This window comes from Ciconia boyciana, chromosome 2 (assembly GCF_034638445.1).
Source record: "Ciconia boyciana chromosome 2, ASM3463844v1, whole genome shotgun sequence".
NCBI classification, from domain to species: domain Eukaryota; kingdom Metazoa; phylum Chordata; class Aves; order Ciconiiformes; family Ciconiidae; genus Ciconia; species Ciconia boyciana.
Window position 1 is genome coordinate 164,362,973 of NC_132935.1, and position 22,886 is coordinate 164,385,858.

Sequence of the window (22,886 nt, forward strand, 5' to 3'; positions counted from 1 at the left end):
GTGATCTTATACATCTCATATTTTCCACAATGAATTGTTTCTTCCCCTGCCCCCTGTGATGTTCTAATGTTCTGTATCTTTCTTTTAGGTTGGTGGTTACTTGAAGACCCCTAAATACCCGATTTGGTTGGTATGCAGTGAAAGCCACTTCAGTGTGCTTTTTTGTTTGGAAAAAGATTTACTAGGTGACTGGAAAACAGAACGGAGATTTGATCTATATTATTATGATGGCTTGGCCAACCAGGAAGAAGAAATACGGTTAACAGTTGGTATGTACAACTCAGTAACTCTGCATTTCATCTCTGGTGTTGGCAACAGCATCGCATCAGAAAGAAGAAAACAATAATACATAGAATGATGGTCTCAGGCATTAAAGATTATTTGTGTGCCTGTTTCCTAATTTCCATAATTAGTTTTGGTGATTAATTGGAAATTAGATTTCACAAGAAAATTTTGAGGATAAGCTCTTGAAAGGGTTAAAAGTGAGCATGTGCTACTTTATACAGACTGGTAAATCTTCCAGTGACACTGATTTCCAAGGAACAGACCGTGATCTGGCCTATTCATACTCCCAGGACTATAAACCTTATTTAACTACTCCCATTCTCCTTCACATCTTCTCACATCATTTCTACAGGCAGAAAGTTCAAATCTCCTGTTCTTCAACCCTACATGCCTGTAGTAAAATGAACAGAGAGGGTGAGGAAGGATAAAATCCTTGCCTCCAAAACCAGCTACTTCAGAAGATGGCAGTAATTTGTAACAAAGTCTAGTCTCTTACCTGCTTGTAAGCATACCTGGAAACACAAGCATGCAAAAGATCTTCCAACTTGTTACGCTCATTCTTTCAGGAAACCATGCCAAATTATGCAGCTGCTTTTATAGTAATTACATATTTCTCCAACTGGAAAGCATTTGGACAAGAAGTATCCTGATGCTTAGAAAGCTCTTACTTATTGCCATATTAAGATATTCTTGACCACTGAATTCCTATCTGCTAATAATATCCTACTTATCTTTTGTTTTCTTTCCTTCAATATATTTATACAATCTAATCAAATTCCTTCTCAATCTTAAGGAGCCACTCTATTGTAGTCCACACTTTAAAATAAGCTATCTATATTCCTTGTTTGCACCTATAGTCTGGCCTTTGGACAGGATGAGTTATACGTGGGTGTTGTATGTTCTAATTGAGTCCATGTGGCAAAGCTGTATGGGAGTGCTGCGGGCTTTAGCATCTCACAAGATTTAGTAGTGAATTCTGTCGTCTTTCTGCCTGCTATTTATCCTCTTATTTTAATTAAAATCCCTTTCATTCTATTGTAGTGATCACATTATATATTATCTCAAAAAAATGCTTAACCTTTACTGGACTATAGTTGCCAACTGGTTCCCACAGTCTGTCCCAGATAAAAGATTCTTTGTAAGTGACACAGATGATATACTTCAGCGTAAGACTAGAGAGAATGAGACACATTTTTTCTATCGTGTTGTACCATGTAACATATGGTCCAAAACAGGTGTCCTTATCTGTCTTTTCATCATTAATAAATCAGGAACATTTCCAAAATCCAGAGCTACCAAGCACTCTGAGATCCCTGGATGACAAAGTGCTCAGAGCTTGTATAAATTTTTCTCTATACTGTTCAACCTGTCATGGCATATCTGTATATTTCTCCTCAAAGACTAAACTTGCATTGAGAAGGAGATATCTTTTTGTTGTGGCTATAGCCTCTTCTAGGGATGTGTCCTAGTAAATATTTTGTTATCTGTGAAATTCTGCAAAAGGTTGTAAAATGCAAATAATTTCATCTTTCCAGGGAAACACTATCCTAGTTCTGGCTGTACAGTAATCCTTTGTTAGGTCTGGAGAAAAACTGAAATTACTTTACATCCAAAAGGTAACATTGATCATACATCTAAACCGTGAATATGATACCAGATGGAAATATCAGAATGTTAAGTATTACTGGTATTTCCATTGTGGAAATATCAGCAAACTATGATGGTTAGGCAGTGTTGCCTAGAGATACAACATGAGGTCCTGGGTGCTGTGCAGCCACATCTCACTGGTGCTGGTTAGCAAAGTTGTTTGTTTTTCACTAGCAAGAAGGTGAATTCCTTGAAATGGGAATCTTGTTTATAATTAGGAAGATTACAATCAAGGTCGCATTTCAGGAAATCTTGGAAGAAATTATACTGGGAAAGGAAAGCAAAAAAGCCAGAAAGAAAAAGTAGAATTACATGTTGGGGGTAATGGCAATTGCCACTTTATATTGAGAATTTACCCTGCTTCTCCTACTCATAACCATTTGCCAAAATGTAGACAAGGAATATGAAGTTCCTTCCTAAAAGCAGGCAATGCCTGCTAGTGAGTTCAACATACTGTCCTAAATAGATAAATGTTCTTTAATCCTTTCCATTGGGGTAGAAATTTCTGACAGGCAGAGAAGGAAAACAAGCCAGTGCATCTAAATTAATAACCCTCTGCATTTTGCTCATCTTTTTTCAGCTGTTTAGGGACTGAGTGGAGATTCTGGGACTCCTGTTATGTGTCACAGAGAGTACTTGTATGAAAGAGTGTGTTGTACTGCTCAGAGAGATCCTGCTCCTCCTTTCTAGTATATACAGTTAACGCCTACCTATGTTAACATTTACAGTATGTTGTCTCCAAGTGAAGATACAGGGAATTTTTGTACAATCTGCCTTAATAAATCATTCTTATATCTCATTGGTGCATACCTTCCACTCAGTAACCTTTTAAAGGTGTTTTCAAAAAGCAGCTGAATAATTGCTAAGAAGACTATTACTGAATTTCTCAGAAGATTCTTCCAGAGCCATAGACACCATCCTCAGCCCCTTTGCAGATCCTACAGAAGATAGCACAAACAGTGAAATTAGAAGTTCAGATACTGGAGACAGCTTCTAGGGAAAGCTGGTATATTGATTATGACACTTTCCTTCGGAACAGTTTTTTCCCCCAGTTAAGATGAGATTGTTCCAATGTGCAAAAGCCTTCTGGAAAGGTGATTAATAAAACATCACTTCCTAAGGTTGCCATTTAAATTATGAGCAGTATTTCTTTTTCCAGTGATTGTCTGTTTAGATTTCACTCTTCTGAATCTGTACTCATCATACCTCCTGAACAGCAAGTTTGTCTGTAACTGTGCTGGCACTCAGTTTCTCACTACCCTTAGCTTAAAATATAAGTGAAGATATAAGAGATCATAGAATGGTTTGGGTTGCAAGGGACCTTTACAGGTCATATAGTCCAACCCCCCCTGCAATGAGCAGGGACATCTTCAACTAGATGAGGTTGCTCAGAGCCAAGTCCAACCAGACCTTGAATGTTTCCAGGAATGGGGCATCTTCCACCTCTCTGGGCAACCTGTGCCAGTGTTTCACCACCCTCAGCGTAAAAAAATTTCTTCCTTGTATCTAATCTGAATCTCCCCTCTTTTAGTTTCAAACCATTACCCCTTGTCCTATTGCAACAGGCCCTGCCAAAAAGTTTGTCCCCATCTTTCTTATAAGCCCCCTTTAAGGACTGAAAGGCCACAATAAGGTCTCTCCAGAGACTTCTCTTCTCCAGGCTGAACAACCCCAACTCTCTCAGCCTTTCCTCATAGGAGAGGTGTTCCAGCCCTCTGATCGTTTTTGTGGCCCTCAATGGAAGAGTGTAATGTCAATGTGCCTTGCTCCAAATGAGTTATATGAAACATTTTAACACAATTTGTTAGTTAATTAACTTAGCTAAATGTTCCTTGCCTGCTCCTGTAAGATACACCTTTAGTGACACTTTTTTTTCCTATTCTTTTGTATGAAAAACCTCCATTCAAACCTCCTGGTTGGAAGAACTCAAGTCTAAAAATGACAAAATTCAGCAAGTTGGCAATGACTGGGAAAGGCATCTGTGCCATGTGCTTATCCTGCTACCAGTACTATGGTCAGGACAGTGGTTGTTGCTTCTTACTATGAGAAGATCCAGAACATCAATATCAGGAATTAAGAATTCTTAGAGGGATCTAAATACTATTGGAGACCTCTAACAAACCGTTATAAACTCTTCAATATTAGGATAAAAGGGGCCCTTTGAAACATAAAAGATTCCTGCGTACCTCTAGGTTCCTGAGGATCTAGGAGAAAACTGCCAGTAATTTATGTACTTTTAAATATTGTCTATTTCCTACTACTCCAGCCCTTACAGTCAGAGTTTTCTGCATGTATTTATACTAACAAGACAACAGGCAAGGGAGACACCGGTTCTCTCGATGACATGAGGAAGCCAGATATATCTGGGACTGGCAGCTGTGAATGTAAAAGCAGTTGCCTCCCATCCTGTCTACATCAGTCTCGCTGAAGCAGACCCATATCCTACACTCGGTCTTGGCATCGTTTGTTGCTCGCAACCTACCCATTGGCTGGATGATGGACAGAAAAGAAGAAAAAGAAAAAACCCTAATCTGCTGCAGTTTAAAATGTTTTACTCCAAAACAGGAAACAGCTGAGCAGACTGACATCCAAGCTGGCTGCAGGATGTTTGCTCTCTGGGAAGTTCAGCGACTACTTTCACTGTTGACAGATCCAGTGTCTGAGACACTGACCTCTCTGTTTTCCCCAGAACAGTGCAATTGCCTCTCTGTCCCGAAGGAATGCTCACAGCCTGTGGTAGCTCTCTTGTATCCAACACAACATCATCTTCTCCTGTCTGTGCGTTGCTTTCTCAACAGTCAAAGGGCAGTCTTCTTTTCCAGGGTGAAACAATCTTAACCTGGTTTGTACTGGACTTGGGGTTTTCTATTCAATTGTAGGACTACCACTGTCCTTAGTATCTGAGTAATGAAAATTGCTTTCTTAGTAATTATGACATCAATTGCAAAATAAAAAACTCATGACAGCCCTCCAGCATATTCTTTCACCTTCTAATCCACGTTTTGCCTTGAAACCATCTTTATTTGGTTTGTAAACCAGCCTGGGTCAGGGCATGAGTCTGAACACTGTCCCACGATCATCCTCACTGTTAGAGTAGTCAGCACAATTCTGGGGAAGTTTCTGGCCCAGAACAACTAATACTGGGCACAATCTGGGGATCATTCGCAACAGTGTTTGCATTCAGTCACCCCCTTTCAGCCTTTAGCCTGCCATCACATGAACAGGCAGTTTACCACTAGCTGAAAGGGTTCAAGAGGTGACAAAGCAGTGAGTGCCAGACTGTCCACTGTAAGATCAGCTATAAAGCCCATGCTATTTGCAAAGAGCCATAGTCGTGGTATCTACTCCGAGCATTCCTGGCCCTGCCTGCGGCCACTCTGTTCAGATGGTGTGAATGAGGGCATGCGATGGTAAAGTGCCAGCAGTGCTCACCTTCCAGGGTATTTAAATCCAAAGTAGATACGTGCCTTTTGTGGGCTAGGAGATTTACAGTGTGAGTGGTAGTCCATCACTTCCATGGGTGGAGTTCCTAGAAAGTACTGCAGTATTCTATATGAATAGAGATATACTCCAGTCACTAATAATATCTGATACGTCTCTGCAGACACAACTCAGATGTGTGCTGAAGATAAAGAAAATGATCTTACTCCTCCACTTGAGCACTGTATTAGGACAAAGTAAGTAAAACTACAGTTTTTCATACAGACATATTTAGTTATTGATATAAATAATATATGTAAGGCTGGAATGTGGTAAAAAATATTGCAGCAAGTAATCTTGCAAAATTACTGCTTAAAAGTCAGAAAAGATCTGAATAGGCCAGGCTGTGGTAATATGTATTACACATTTGATTGTGTGTTATTGTAGTTAACATCAAACTGGCTAAGACGTTCACTTCATTCTTAGAGGAACCTTCATTACATCACCAAGAACTGACTGAGACAAATTCAGTTTGAGAGTACAACTTTATTCAATAGATCTAAATTTAGATTCCCAAAAGTGATCGATTCCTATTGTAGAGGTATAATGAGAAAAGGAGAAAATGTCTTCCATGTTCATCAGTCTTTTCTAAAAAATATAATCACACTGGGGGACTTGGGTACCATTCTCTATGCATGAAGCCCTGTGCTCAACGGTCTGTTTTCTCAAACTTTCCATGTGTCTATGGGAAGCACAGAGTTTCTCAAGATCACAAAACACCATGTTTTGCGAAGTCATTCTTGACAGTTCTTAGGTTATATTCTCTCCTTAAATATAAGGCTAATTCCTGTCATGTTAGGATTTTCATGGCCATTTTGAGGTCTATATGATGTTAAATGATGGACTTTTAAGCAATTTATCCAAGTCATGAAGTTAATGAGAACATTTTCAGTTTAGTGAGACATTAAAGAAGCAAAATGGAGAAATTTAACTGGGTAGAAAAAGGAGCTTTATATCAACTCCATCAGCATGACTTTGAAAGCTGCTATCTGAATATCTTTGGAGCAAGAAGTAAAAGCCTCATTGTCAAAGACCGTAACATTTGTTAAATCAGCAAGCCAAGCAGCTTCAGATTTCTCTTGTAATTTCCCTCCTCTCCTTGCCACAATTTGTCCTGTAAAAAAACACCAAAAAAAAAAAAAAGGACAATGGTTGCCAAACAGTGTGTTCATGCAGAGCTGCCATTATAAAGTTACAGAAAAGTAGAAGAGGCATCCTGTAACATGACAGCAGTGACATTAGTCTGGGCTCCCTGCACATATAGATTGCATTGATTCCTCTGTTCCAGTGACACATAAGCATGACTACAAACTAAAATAAATAATATATAGCCTCAGAAACCCACACAGTGAGGGTGAATAATGCATGCAACTACTTAAAGTTGCTCTTAGAACATCTTCCGTTCCTGGCATTGTATCAAAGTTATACAGTTTTTGTAATGGTGATGTTTGTTTATTTTAAATTCCCTGCTTTAATCTACTGGAGAAGTAAATTACCAGCAAATTCCAGTGTCAATTTATTTTGTTTGTACCATTCTCAGGACCATCTGATTTACCCTGATCACTCTGGCTTCTTGTTTTCAGTATTATCCATTTGCTTTGAGTGTATTTATTTAAGCATGGCTTTGCTGGTAAAGGTTATTCATATTATATTTTTCCTTTTTGTTTTAAGAACTTTTTCTTCCAGCTATGAAACAATATATAAGGAAAAGTAAAAACAAACCAAACAAACCAATATTTTAACAATTTTGGAGATAAAAAAGAAATGTTTTCTATCATACAACCATGGCAAACAGTCCTAAAATCGTTTTTAGTAAAGCAGGCAAGCAAGCAAAGAGCTGTTACTTATTTTGACCAAGCATTCATGATGAAGCTCCTTATCAAACCTTTCTCATAAAAAAATCCAGGATAATTTCTCAGGCAGTGTGGAGAATTTTACAGTCTGAACAATCAGAACTGAGAAGATTAACTGTTGTTTCCAAATGTTGATTGGGGTTTTTCCTTTCATTCACATGACTCAGTTTTAATCCATGAAAAGCCTTACCCACTGTTTACCCCAATAGCTGAACACTATTGTCCTGTAGTGCATTATGCCTAACATCTGTCTGCTGTTTGTTCTCCTATCCTCTCCCAAAGGGAAAACTGCATATGTAATAGACTGTTTCTGTATTTAGGTTTTTTTCATTATTATTATTATCAGAGGAGAAGGGTTGTTTTGCTTCTGCAGGAGGAGGCGGCTCATGTTTTTAGTCCCTATTCTATAAAATGTCAGAAGAGCGAGATTTGAGTTTAAAGCAGGTAACACTTCTGATGGCTAGAATGACTAGTCACCAACAGGTATTGCTTTAGCCTGTGGGCTCCCAACCAAAGAGTCAGTGCAAGTACATATACTTTTATTGTGTACGTCTGTAGAAGCAGTCAGATTCTGACCCAGAGATGTCTGGAATGTGCATCCCTGGGTTGTTTGGGAGATGCCGTGCAGACGTCTTATCACATTCTTCCCTGAAGAATACTCTTATATCACAGTCATGATCCTCAGCATCTCTCTGCACTGATGGAAATAACATCTGTTAGCTCTGCCTGAGGGGAATAAAACTTTGATCTGATATTATAATTGGAATTCAGCGGTATATTTTGTTAACTCTCTAACATCGGCTGTCCTCTGTGGTAGTGGGGCTGTATGATACATTAGTTCATCTGTTTGGCTTTAAGGTGAGACATACAGTGGAAATTTAGTGGATAAGAGGAGAGGAAAGCATGGGCATTTCATCCTGAATTATTGGTGTGCTCTAAAACAATACCAAATGATTAGTACAGGAGATATTCTGAATGTTATTCCAGACTGAGCATTGTTCAGGGCCTGAACCAGTTCCTCTTGGAATCCCATTAACTCCATGACCCTTGGGTGAGGTTGTAGTTGAAGCAGATGGGTCAAATATAGTTTTCATGTTCCTAATCTGATAAATTATAATTGAATCAGCAGCTAGAATCTGGGTTCCATTTGAATAACATTGTGGCAGGGTAGTTTGGGGAAATGATCACACTGCATTGTCCAGACAGTTTTTTTTCTGTCTGTAAAGAAAAGACTTGTTCAGCACCTGTGAGTGAGGTTCCTCACTATTTGACACCTTTTCTTGTGCAGATTCAATATGTGAAAAAAAGTTTTGAAGCTGTCCACATAGGAGAAAAAAGCCAAGGATTGATTTTCAATCTACAAACAGCTCAAGAAAAATGGTTTGAAAATAAACACAGGAAATAAGCCTTGTTATGAACGTTACCTTGAGTCCTGCTTCAGAATATCATCTTCTGTTTAAGCTCTTTATTGAAAGCCTGTTTTAAAAAAGGCCAGTTCCTCACTGCATAGCAATTAGGAACATCTTAAGCCATAACAGCAAAAATGGTATCAGCACATGTTAGTATTTTCATAGAGTACAGTGTAGTGTCAGAGCAGATTTCATTCAGTGTCTTTTGGCCTCTGCGGGGTCTTTGTGGATCCCTCTCAAAGCTTTAATCACCCTGGTGAGGTAGAAGGTGGTGCCTTGGGAGGATTGTACACAAAGATAAAGGATGATTTGATGACATTACCAGAAAAATCCAATGGGGACAGAAGGTGGTGACTGCACTTCCCACTTGCATTTGGTTGTTCTGGGGGTAAGGTGATATTCTGAACCTCTGTCAGAGACAGCTCTCCACGCTGGCAAATGTCAGACTAGGTCGAATATCCCCAGCTAGAACATATCCCGCTTTTAGCTTAAGATGTGAAGCATCACTGTTGTGTATTCCTACTAAGCCCTGGGATGAGGACAGTCTTTCTGCAATTTTTTAATTTTTATTTTCTTAGTAAAATGAAAGAAGAAGGAGAAATTTCACAACAGCCCTCAGATGGGCACTTCCTGTGAGACTTTGCGCTGAATACTGCATGAATTCAGCTTTTGGTTTTGTTTTACACTTAATTGACTTGCTCAGGACTGAGCTGCCATACCCCTGCTGACACATCCTTTCCTCGGTGACAGAAAGAATGTGGCACTCTGGCAACTCACTGTTGTCTCCACCCCCTCACCAATGTCTTACTACTGTGCACATGCACTCTGAGACAGATTTTCAAACCAGATCTAAATACCTGACACTGGGAATGCAGTAGTTTAGTTCTCAGGAGATCTGGACCATGATCTTGCAAACATGAGAAATGCCACGGACAAGGGTGCAATGAATGACTCTGTACAGTAAGCTGACTCACTTCAATCCAGTGAGGTCACTGGAAAGCATCATCCTGATTTCATTGAGTCTTGGTTCAGGTCATTGTCAGACTGAGACTGGAGATTCCCTACAGTCTTTGCAAAACCAAGGTACGTGTTCTGAATCAGCTGCTGATGAGGACTCTCTGTTGCATAGAAGAGACTGGAGGAAGGGTAAGGAGACTGACCTCCCAACTTGGGCACCTAAAATTAGGGGGCACAAGTACCTCACTTCCCTTCCTTTCCCTTTGAGGAGATGTGATTAGTTACCCCAAATGAGTCCATCCTAAACTCTCTAAGGTTCGTTGGGTGGTTGAGGGGTGTTGGGTTACCTTTCCAATGACCTGATTAGCTGATGGATGTAAAACGATTGCTTTCATTTCTAGGTGGCAAGGAGCTGTTATTGACTGGAATGGCACAGAACCAATCTTGTGACTGACCTGACCTGCACTTTATTTGTAAAGACAAAAAGGAAATGACTGAATTAGCACATTCGTATTCCCACCAATACAGGAAATAGAACAAGAGTTGTGCAGTTTACAGTGAGGAAAAATGACCTGATGTGCAGGCTGGAAGAGTTTCACCTCAATCGCCTTGTGCTTCAGATATTTTGCTTATAATATAAACAACACTTACGTAAATTCCTCGTCACTGCTTTTAACATACAGCTTCTGAGAGTAGACTGAGTTTCCACCACCAAATCAAGGTTACAGATGAAGCAGTGAATTTATCAACGTCCCCTTGAGGTGTGTTTCTGGATCCACTCTGTATCCTGCAATTGTTTCAAAACATCTGATGAAAGATGCTGAACCCAGATTTCTGTCACTATACATGCCTTCTCTGTACTGCCTAGTTCTTCACCTACAAAACTCCAGTGCAAGTAAAAAATATCATCCAAGAAATATATATTCACTTCTTTACCTGATATTAGTAAATCTCATTTTGCACTGAACAGATTGGTAACCATATGGGCTTTTCAGATAAAGCCTGACGTATACAAAGTTCTTGTTGTGTCATAATATTTGTAGTAAGGATTGTGGTTTTGTGTTACCAGAATTATAATACTAGCACATTCCTTATACTGGGTGCAATTGGTGTGTAACAGTGCCTGACACTGATGTAGCTCATTTTTTCTTTCTGGATGAGAGAAAGCTGTATCAGTATCTCTACATTTATACCATTGTAACTACTTATACACTAGGGTTTATTTACACCAAAGTGATAGATAAGATCTGCGGATTGCTTCTTCATAATTACAAGAAAACAGAAGAGCTGTTAGGTTTGAAATTTATATGGTGCCTATCTGTGACAGATACCGTTTTTCATGATTAAATAAAGTGCATGTACTGAAATGATGTACTGTGGAGATGTATCACGAGGTACCGAAACAGCAGTTTGTACTCTGAAATGAATTATTTAAGTGACATATTTTGGCAACACTTTACCAAAACTGGAACAAGTTGCTGAACTGAAGATTGGGAAAAATGTCTTGGAAAAAAGGCAGATAAATGGTGTTTCTAGAATTATTCCTCTCTCTTGAGAGTGGTTACTTCATAAGAGTTTAATAAAGAACTTTTACTTTCTGATATTTATCATAGCACCTTCTTCCTAGTCAGTATGCAGACTCCTCTGAGTGCTGATAAACTAGTTGCTATTTCCAGAATCAATTTCCAACAAAAATTCAATCTCCTACTGTGTGTAGTGTAGAGATACCAAACTGACTATGCAAATACAAATCTCGGGGAATTAGCACTTGAGCTAGATTTTGAAACCAACCTGAATATAAGCCATAAAGTACCAGAAAGGTTTGGATAGTCTTTGAATGAACGTCTCCCTCTTTGCTTCCCATTCACATCAAACTATCTATATGCAGTAAAGCATCTCAAAGTTTCAGTCATTTTAATTTTATTTAATTCAGTGTAATGTAATTTGTTTGGTTTAGATCAGATAGGCAAACTTCTTTAAACTTTGTGAGATTACAATCTCCCATTCAGCCTCAGAGGCAAAGGCAGCATCAGATTTAAGCTCGTTCCTGACTCTGCTACGGGGATGTTACATGGCCTTTGGCAAACCCTTTCATCTTTGTGTATATAGGGATATGTTTGTACTGTCAGGTATAGGTGGACGCAATACTGTCTTTAAGATGCACTCATCATCCAAACTTCAAGCACTCCCGTTCCCCAGTAAGAGATTGCCTCAGCGTGAGCTGTAGCATTTCTGGGAGTGGGAGATCCCAAACAGTCAAAGATCCCAGATCCAAAGCCCTTGCTTCTCTTGAAATTTCTATGAACTGTAGTCCACGCTTTGTTTCATGAAGCAAGTACAGTCTGATTTTCCCACCTACCTCACAGGGACTGTATAATGTAAAGTAAGATTTTTTGCATAGTGCATTTGGACAGAAAACAGTGTGGAGGTGAAAACTGGTGGAAGATTTTTGGAACCAGGTTTAACAAAAAAATTCCTTTCTGGATTTTCCAATTTAGTAAACCTACACTATTTACTTTAAAGCACTGCTTTAAAGTATGTCAGTGTGGAGATAACCTTCCACTCCCTGATAGAAGAGCAGCAAAGATAAGAGTTCATCTGGGGAAGGAGGGAGATGCTTTGTGACAGGCCAGATTTCATCTGACTAAAATATGGATGTCTCCAGTGCAGATGTGTTTAGAAGGTCTGTTCTTCTCTGTTCAGAGGAGGGGAGGTATCAGGGTGTGGTGTATCATTGCTTTAGGATGAGAAGGACTGTGCTCCAGACTGTAGGATGATGAGTATAAAGGGAGCCCAAGGGATATAAAGGGATTGCCTCAGATGGATTTCACCCATGAAAACATAAGGATTTTCAGGGTATAAGAAAAAGTATAAATTATTGAATAGAGCTTGGAAATAGATTGTGTTTTATGGTTTATCTTGGAGGATAAATGAAGATTAGGAGAGGCCCTGAACTTTGACCCTCTTTCTAAAACAAGCTGCAAAGACCTTTGAGGCTCCTTCATCACTGGTTATGGAGAGTATTTTTGTTGAAACTTAATCTCTATTACAACAGAACCTCAGTGAGACAGCTCTTTCTTACCCATTATCTGTCATTATGTCCACATATATTTGTTCTGCAAAGCCCACTGTCCACCTGTCATCTGTTTAAGATGAACTAACTCCAGATTCACCTGTGCCTTCACTCACAAAGGCAGAAATAAAGCACTGGGACCACTTCACCAAACCACCACCTGTGTAGGGTAATTCCAGCAAACCAGAGCACTGGGAACCTCAGCATTGCTAAGCTCCTTTCACCATCCTTGCTCCTGGAGCCTAAAAGCAGTATTTTCCTTCTCCAGGGTTCAACGGCAGTGTCCTTACTAGGCAAGAGAGATGGCTCTTGAGATTTGCTAGGGCATTCTTCCATGAGGAGGAAATGTGCAACCAGAACATTCATTTAGATCTAGTTCTTCTGCAGAAAAATGCCAGAGTATTACCTCGATCGCTGCCTGCATCAAGAAGATGACTTGCATGTTTTTATTTGATATAAAGCACTGGAGGTTATTTCCCTTAAGACAATACAGGGCTTTTTGAGTCAATCAGACAAGCAATGCAAAATGTGATACAGCAATGCAAAAACCTTTGCACAGATCTGTGTAGAATTATATCCTGTTCCAGCAGCATGCATCTATTTGGTTTTTATTGTGTTTTCCTCTTCATTGTTTCTCATTTTCTTTTTCATTGCCCAATGAATGTGACTTCCTGAAATGAACAAAGCAGCAACCATTTGATAATTCAGCATTAAAAGACACCAGTTACATTGGCGCTTGGTCTGCATGATGTCTTGATTTCATTCTCTTTTCTTCTGTGGCATAAAAAAATATACCCTCTGCTGAAAATTGACCCCTTAGCTAAAAACAGACATGGCATATTGTGTATGTAGATGAATATCTAAGCAGAGGTACTATTTTGGTAAGGTGTCATATATGTCACCTTTGTACAAAATGCATATTTAACTTTGTCTTGTACAGAATGTCCCATACAAATAAAACATTTAAAGCAATGGTAATAGTAACAGCCCAGATTTCCGCCTCATTTTTTTAATAATTCATTTGCTAATGGAAATTAATCTGGGAGATTAGATTATAAATGTTTCATGGGCCTCATCAGGTCAGGGGAATAATAACGAAAAGTTAAGCCTCCTCTTCTGCAAGCAGAACTGTAGTGCAGTCGGAGTGGGATAAAGTAGCCCACGCTGACCTCGGTGGTGTTACACCGATGCAGCTACAGGTATTTAAACCAACGAATCTGAAGCTAGTTTAAAGCAGAAGGTTCTATCTGACTCCATGTACACACATCCGCCATGTTCTGTTTGAAGCCTACCCAAGCGATAGTGAAATCTGCAAAGATCTCATTTCTTGTCGTTGTTTAGTCTGAGATGAGTCGCATCATCCTGACCAAAATCAGGGAAGAGGCAGTCATGTTGCAGAGCTTTATTGGGAGTCTGGGCAGGAGGGGTATGTGCACACACTGGGGAGGTTTCTTATCCATCTGCAGGCCTACTCTGCAGCAGAAAAAAGTTTTATTACTGCAGCAGCAACCACTTGTGAAAAAATAATCCTTGTGGGTAAAATTCAGACTTCATTTGATGAACCTGCTGGTGTTTGGTTTTTTACATATCTGCCCTTATTAAGCTGGTCAAATATGGGAAAATTTTGAGATATGATGACTATCATGAATGAATCTCTGCTGTCACTATGTGTTTTGTTCTAAGGTAAGAGCAAAAGTGACAACTTGAGTCTGTTGTTTTTAAGTCTTCGCTCTTCTGAGGCAGATTTCTTTTTGGTTTTGTTCCTAGTATATCTAATGGGCTAATTTGAAATGACAGGAAATGGTCATTTTAGAAATCAGAGGAAAGCTGAAGAGCTTGCAAAAATGACACAGCCATAAGCCAGGTTTTTCAGAAGTGATTGGTTTAGGGGCTCTAAAGATTCAATTGCTGAAACTGAAGTGCTTGAGGAAGGCACGATTTTGTGGTGGTGGTTGGGAGCTCCATTAAACCATGAGGACCTCAAATCACTGGTTGTTTCTGAAAATGCTGGTATCAGTTTTTGAAGGGGTAAACTAGTAAGTTATTCAGAGTGCCTACATGATTTAGGGTATGATTACAAAAATGTAATGTGACACAAAATATAGATTTGCATTATGTTTGTAACTCTGTTTCATTTTCCTGTCCCAGGGTAAGTTTGCTATGGACGAAACTGTCTTGAATTATTTCACATTGACCAGACTCAGTATATGAACAGTTATTGTGGAGTAGGTGATAAAAAGTAAACCCACACCAAAGTTTGTCTTTTAATAATTTGTTCCTTCAGTTCATGCTTGTAGAAACCTAAATCTTAAGAATCACACACCAAAACCTTTATGACTGTTGTGCATTATTTTATTTTTCTGTTCATCAATAAGATCATATAGGAAACAGAGAGGTTTCTTCATAGAAAGAAAAGGATTGTTCCTGCATGTCCATATGATCCAGGGCCCAGTCTGCTGCATAACCTAAGGAAAACTCATCCCATTAAGAACACTTTGTATATACTAGCATTCTTCATTTATTTGTTTTCATTGGCTAAAAGATAATAAATCCAACATTAGCTCTAAAATAAAGAAGCAGTTTCTCCTTAGCAGCTTTGTTTATAAAACTAGAGAAGGAAAAAGGGCATTTTTAATCAGATATTTTATTTGTCATTTTAACCAGGGTGGGGAGGGATTGTTGTTACAGCAGAAAGCAACATATTTTTGTGATGTCCCTCATTAACAATAGTTATTGACTATATCAACATGGAAACAAGCACTGATTTCAAAAAGAAAAACCCTCTCAAGTATGCAAAGTGACTTTTTTCAAAGATAAATATTTATCAGCAGACCAAGATTTCAAGCTTCATCTGCTGTGTTTTGGGTTTTTTTTCTTTTGCTTGAAAGAATTATGTTAAACTGCAACAGTTGACACTTCATAGAAGTTGTGCTTAAAGGCACAACTCTTAGCTATTCAGAAGAATGATAGCATTGAGACTTTTGCTGGACCCTCGAACTAGAGCACTATTTCTTTGATGTCTAGCTCTTGGCATAAAGGTGTGTTTCAGCTAGTGTGTGGTTTCCACGGCACTGTACACATTACGTGCTATTCACAGCATGCTTTGCATAACACATCCTTGGTCTGCACAGATTAAAATGTCTTATAGCAACTCATGGGTCTGGGTGCCTCAATTTTCAAGGCCTATTTGAGAAACCTGAGATGATATATGAAAAAATAAAGTATACTGAGTTGGCTGTAGGCAGCTTGAGATGAGGTGGTTCTGTGCAGAGACTAGATTCAGATACTCAGTAAATCTGGAAGCAGCAGTGTGACATTAATATGGCTCTGAAGGTGAACTTATAAACCCTCATTCTTTTATGGAGGCTAATTGGCTGACATACAGCAAGGCTAATGGGTTTAGATGCAACCCTGATTTAATTTTCACAGCTGGTCCACGCATTGCTTACTGGGAGTTGTTTGTAACACAGTCTGTTTGCTTGATGTACCAATGCCTATAAAGGCAGTGAAAAGTAGTGGGCATCCACAATCTCAAAATGAAGGTCTTTCATGTGTCTGAAAGTGGTCATCCCAACCCAAAATCTCCTAACATTGTCAACTGGTCTTGTCAATAGTTATTATATTTAGGCAGCTTCCTGCTGTAGGAAGTTTAGTCTCATCTGTGAATCTCAGGCAGGGTCCATCTAATCTAGTAAGAGGTGTCTACAGGGTAGATATCTCCAAGTAAACCAGTGACCCAGGACTATCTTTACAGCCACTGGGGAGAAACAGGCACAATATGGGCATGAGTCACCTGGCCTGTTTTAGGTGCCTACTAAGTGAATTGCATTTTTCACTTCCCAGGCAGCTGCTGGCTGGATCTCCACTGATTATGCTGACTATCAGGAGGGTAGAATGACTGGTTCAGATGGATCCCACTGTGTGTGACTGATAAAGTCAGAAAAGAAGACAAATGTGTTTATAAACCCATATACTTGACAAAAGAAGGGAATGAGACGATGGGTTAGAGATTCCTCCTGGCTCCTGCACCATTCTTACCTCAGTCTTCCACTTCACACCTTTCAGCTGTGAGATAGAGAAATATCTCATTGTGAAAGAAATCACAGGACTGAGCAGCAGGAATTTGCCAGCGTTTGGAGAAGGAGCTGCTGATAACGTTTGGTTGCTCACGTGGGCACACAGGAGGCATATCAGAGTTAAGACCTGGAAGGTGTCCTGGACATGAGATTTTGTAAGTATAGATTTCTTGTATAACAGCACTAGGACTGTGTCACAATCCTAAATCCTGATAAAACACCCGAGATATCTGTACCTTGTGTGTGTGTTCTGCTTATTTTCTTATCATTATCTTATCATTTGGCAAGGACTTCCAAATTAATCTAACAAATATTCTGGGCATTTGTAAAAATACTCCGTGCACTGGAATTCTGCAAATATTTATTAATTGACAAAACACTAGCAAAGAATGTGTAACCAAAAAAAGAATAAAACTGTTCAGCTCCTCTCTGTACAATACACAAAGAATATGAGGTTAAAAGTTACATTCCGCAAACATACCTTTTGCTGAGATGTACTTGGTTTGGTAAGTGTTGTGGATATAAGCCAAGGTCTGCAGACCTTGAATTCTGGATCATTGCTGCAGGGAGCATGGAAAAATATAACTTCTGGCTAAGGGAAGGGAGTGGTCCACGGTCTCCACCTGTGCAGATCTGTGTGGCACAGTTCCCCTGAGGACGTCCGGGTTTCTGCAAGGTTATTTCCAAAGAGAAATTAAAACCCCAACTGAAGATCACAGTTATCAAGTAGCCACTGTGCATATGACATGGGTCACATGAATGAAGTTTTTATAGGGATTAAATCCTAAACATTAAAAAGGCATCATTATAAGTGGGGGTGGAAGGTGCAACAGTGAATTAATTTTAGTAACCCAAGTAAAAAGAAAAAATCCATCTTAAACATTGAACATGGAAGAGGCTACAAGGCATTTTACTCTAAAGGCATAGGACATAATGAATCACTGATTTTTGTGTTACTCAGTTTTTTTCTTCTTTGTGGTGCGATTTTAGGCCTACACTTCATTTACATTATAGACCATTAAATTCAGGAGAAAAACATACTAAGGGCCAAACTCATGCCAAGTGCAAATCAGCTATATACTGTTTTCAGTGTGCTCCGTATTTTTATTTATCTCACACGGAAGATAACCATCTTGCACACTATTACATTTTGGCTGAGAAAAAGGTTCACGGTTTGTGTCTTTATGTCTTATTGTCTATGATACATCTCCGTATTCCTGTTTTTAAGTGGCTGTAATACATTGTTGATATGATTTCAAATCTGCTGTCAGATGTTGTTTGCGTTTGGTTAAGTAAAATAAAAGAGTTTAAGAAGTAAAAGAGAAAAAATATCACAATAGCAAATTGCGGCTGGTAAATGTCAGTCCTAGATAGTTGTGACAAATGAGTAAAGCTGTGCAATGGCATGCGAAAAAAGCCGGTCTTTTACGAGCACTTCAATACAGAACAGTTTTATTATGACTGACATCCTTCTCAGGGCTAATTCCTATCACGCACAATATCCTTCCTGAGTCACTCTTCGTCAAGTCAGTTCTGTAAGAAACAATCCAGTTTTATTAAAGTTATGATTCCAGTTTGCAAACCTGACAAATACAGCATAGACATTAGAACCTGCTCTGCTTTTATTGGTATTATTTTTCAGGAGTTTTCAATGTCAGTAGTAGATTAACACAGTAGGTGAAAATCTGAAAATCTGGCTCTTTTTTTTTACAGTATGAAATATATCTATGCATACCCAACTTCTAGCCATCTGAGAGAGAAAATAGGTGTCTAATGGCTGCATGCCATAAGCTTTGAGAAGTACACGTGTGCATGATTAGCAGAGGGCACAGAAAGAGGAATTAGAATGATAATTATTATATTTCTTTTAATTTTGGGTGGAATTTGTTAGGTTTTATGCAACAGTGCTAAGGCATCCACTAATTTTTAACAGAACAGTGAGTTAAAAATACAAGGAAGCATCCTGAAGAGTGATAGACTAAACAGCCACGAGGCCATGTTAGGAGCTGTTAGTCTCCTCTAGTTGCACCAGCCTAGATTTAAATTCTTCTAACGACTTGTGCTCTCCAAATACACATTGCTCCTGTGCTTCTTCCTTTTGAGTTTTCTCAACTGCTAAGGATAAAGACAGCATTAATTTTCACTCTCTCCTTGCTTGTTTTGTCCATTTTAAATATCCTATGTCTACTGTGTAACTGAATTAAGAAGCCTCTTTCTTTTGTGGACCCTGACAGGAAAATGTCAGTATGGTCTGAGAGGAGAATGGTGATTTATGAGGTTTCTGGGATGCAGGGAACAGGTGACTTTTGCATAAAGGAAAAATTATGTTCCTTGCTTAAAAAAAATAATCAAGTAAAAGTAAAGCCGTACGGAGAATATATGTTATCTACCATCGTTCCAGAAAGAGTTTCCTACAGAACAACCATTACAAGTCATTGTAAGTCCCTTGGGAACAGCAGTCAAAAACATCAGCAGTTAATTACTAGAACTTCCTAAATCAACCTTCTTTGGCATGACATGAAGTGAATGAAAGCAATAAAAGTAAGGAAGTGCATTGTGCTTTGTCCTGTCCAACTCCTGTTCAGACAGGCATAGGTCACAAGCACAAATGTAACCAGGCATGAATTGTTGTTTTTTATTTTAATTCCTGGCCTTGGGTTAAATTAAATGAGTATGCTAGAAAGGCCAAGGTGAAATGTAGGGCCAGGTCTTCAGACTGCGTAAATCCTCTGACTTCAGTTGAGTTGTAACATTGCCACACCTTCAGAGCACAGTCCCTACTCTAGTAAAGCATCGAAGAGTATGGGAAAAGTATGCCCTACAATGGCTTGTAAAATAAAGAGAGAAACTGAACAATCTGTTCTTATTGGGGTCTTCAAAGTATTAGCTTTGAAGAATGTATGTTGGGGTGCTGCTAAATTTTATGATGCACAACTCTGGGAGGCGGAGATTTTTCTTTGCCTTGCCCTGATTGTGATCGGTCCTGGGGGCAGCAGAAGGGTTGGGCAGATTCTGTGGCTGCTGGAATGAGTCTGGAAGGAAGAGATTATGTACCCTTATGTGTGTTATCAGGGTTAGGAAAGGGAAAAAGTTTCATGTGGACCCTGCTTCAAAATCGATTTCTTTGCTTTAAAACCAATCTGCAAAATCTAGAATATCTGCTTGATAAAGCAGAGTTATTGCTGTTTTTCTCTGATCTCTTCATTCTTGCCCTTATATGTCACAGTGGGGTGGAGAAGATGTTTCACCAGATGATTTGGTGAGTCTTCCAGGGAAAAGGAGCTTTGCGTAGGGACATGAATGAGGGAGAGTTGCAGGCATCACACATCTTTGACTCAGAGTGAATGAGAAGAAAACCCGGAGGAAAGACTAGTGTCTTAATTGGAGGGAAGGAGCCAAAGGGAAAGGCACACAATAACAAATGAGACAGAAGTTGTATATCAGGAAGAGTTTTATAGGATCTCAAAACCTTCACAGATGTGAGTGTGAAGAAGCTGGTGATTAATATAGGGTGGCTGAAAGGAAGAGAGCACAGTGAGATGTTGGCCAGACAGGATTCCCCAGACCTTGGCAAGCTTAATGCAGCCTGGGCAATTGGAAGCAGCAGAGCATGATATTTTCAAATCAGCAAGTGGGCAAATCATGCTAGGTGTCATGCAAGGGCTGATCAGAAGAGCAATAAACTAGGCAGCAGGCAGGATGTTTCCCTAATCTGTTAGCATATGAGATTAATTTCTAATCACCATAACCACAAAGGCTCATCAGGGAGCTGAGGAACTACAATAGGTGGAGGAACCCCAATAACGTAATTAGTGCCAATGGAATACTCTGACTCAGTTGCTCCTGGGGCCACCCAGGGAGGGTGATCAGCCCACGGTCGGGCTGAGACCCACTGAGATGGCTTCATCTCTCTTCATCAGAGAGACCCAAAGAAATTCTTCCCAGGAGGCCTTGAAAGCTGTGGGGTTTACTGCATTCACAGGAACAGGACTCATAGTGGGATGCAAGGGAGGAGCATTTGAGGATTGTGTAAAACTTGTTGTGGGATGTTTTTACGGGTATTGTGAGAGTGTGTGAGACTTATTATAGGATGTTTGGGGGAAGGACCAATCAATGTGACTTGGGGAGGAGCAAGTGTGGGAAAACAGAGGGATAAGGGGATGAAAGCAGTCGAATATGTATAAACCAGGGCTGGACATGGTCTGCGCTTGCTCAGCTCAGTCTGTTCTGTCTTCTTATTAAAGCCCATTTCCAAACATTTTCCTGGGCGAGGCGCTCCCTATGCTGCATGCACATGTGTGTATGGGGTCTGAGTGCCAGCAGTAGGAGAAGGGGCCGTGGCTCGCAGGACTCTGTGTGTCTGTGGGGCCAGGAACTGGAGAAACCAGGGTGTGTGAGCATTTCCCTAAGGAACTGCAGTCCTCTGTGTGTGTGCATGTGGGTATACCTAATTTGTTAGCGAACTTCAAACCAGACTATCTGGCGAGAAGGGTAGGAGGTCTGGGAGCTGGGCATGGGAGACACCATGGCCCTGGGGCCAAATACTGGAGGGACCAGAGGGTCAGCAAGTTGGCTACTGAAGGGTCTGTAGGTCCGAAGCAGCTACTAGAGAGACTGTGAGTGTGTGCATGCCTGTTGGGAATACATGCTGAACCTCACAGCTCGCTGAGCCTAGGGACATGGAGCTGTGGCAGCCTTGCAGCCACTGGGCTCTTGGATCCAAGGGCCTCTAACATCCGTCACCTTGACCTGTGGTCTCCCCAGTCATTGTCCGCCCGATCCTCACTGAACCTTGGTGTTTATGGTGGTTAGTTTTTAATCACATAACATGATGTAAGCCACTAGGGGAGAGACGAAGCTTTTGGATACATATTTTAAGCTATTAAAAAAAGGAAGTAAATTTGACATTAATACTTTTGGGGTTTTACAGCACTACTGGACAACAGCACTACTGGACAACTACTACAAAACAGCACTACTGGACAACTGCAACCCCCTGAGGCCTTTCTGTGCTCTGAACCTGTGGGATGGGAACTTGTTCCTCCATCAACAAAAGTTCCTGAAAGTGGTTGTAGGACATAGTGTGTTGAGTTCAGCAACTCGGGGAAATCTCCTCTCGTCCTTCATTCCACTGTAGGCACATGTGAAAGTCGCGTCACCACCGCTCTTGGTCTGAGGAGGTTTCAAATTTCCCCCTCCATGAGGTCATCTCTCTGACTTCTTGCTTACTAAACAATTCGGATGATTTTTTTCTCCAGGTTCTCTGCAGTCTGACTTCTGTGCAATGGACCAATGGGTTTCTGATTTAATATTTCCTAGCATCTTTTTTATAATAAAGGTGAACAGTTATGAAATGCCATACCAGTATGTTGTGCCTCACATCCAATATTAATCACAAATCCAAAATTAAATGTCAGGTGCCTGAAGTAGAATTTTATTATTGATTCTTAACTCCATGTCACCCCAGTGAAACTCTGACTCATACCAGGTTCTGCTTTGCTGTGCTTTTTAATGGCATGTAATATAAAAAGGTTCTCCTTACCGGAAAACATTCAACATCTAGACATATCCAAGCAAAGAGAATTTATATAATGGATAACTTTAGTCTGTGATCAAAATCCAAAGTGAAGCCACTGCCTGTGGTCTTACAGTAAATGCACATCTACTCTCTTCTTCTGTTCTTCACGTTCAGAAATATTTTGTGCTTATATGTGCTTACCTGCTCTTTACCAGTGCATGACCTTTATTTTCATATGTGGTTTGTGCTTTTTAGCTTATTGCTAAGGATTTTGAAAATAAAGGACTTTTTTTGAATGAATGAGCTAATAAACACATCTTGATCATGGTTTCCTAGGAAGGCTCTTATGCTCATGGCCATTTGTTGCGCTATAGAAATCTGCAAATCATACAAAAATTTTAAGTGTGAAAACAGAGAACAACTGGAGAAACAAACCATGCAGATAGGGAAAGTGATAGGTATCCAGAAGATTTTATCAGTTTCTGTGCCAAACCCATGGCTATCATGTTTCTTGTAATCACTGCTATGTTTAAAACAAGTGTCCCTTCAGGTTAAAGTAAAATTGCATTTTGTTTACTGCAGCACTAG

General features: G+C 39.8%; 1 protein-coding gene across 5 annotated transcripts in view; it reads left to right on the forward strand.

Moving 5' to 3' along the window:
• MINDY4 (MINDY lysine 48 deubiquitinase 4) overlaps positions 1-13,562 on the forward strand; it is an 84,446-nt gene extending 70,884 nt beyond the window's left edge. For 4 of the 5 annotated variants that reach the window (XM_072854823.1, XM_072854825.1, XM_072854824.1 and 1 more), the window contains 3 exons: positions 89-269; positions 5,537-5,609; positions 10,033-13,562. In XM_072854823.1, coding sequence (XP_072710924.1) covers positions 89-269; positions 5,537-5,609; positions 10,033-10,081 — 303 coding nt within the window. In that variant the 3' untranslated portion in view covers positions 10,082-13,562. Of the gene's footprint in view, positions 1-88; positions 270-5,536; positions 5,610-10,032 lie in introns of those variants that run through there. The other variant, XM_072854827.1, reaches the window with a different exon arrangement.
• The last annotated feature ends 9,324 nt before the right edge of the window (positions 13,563-22,886 follow it).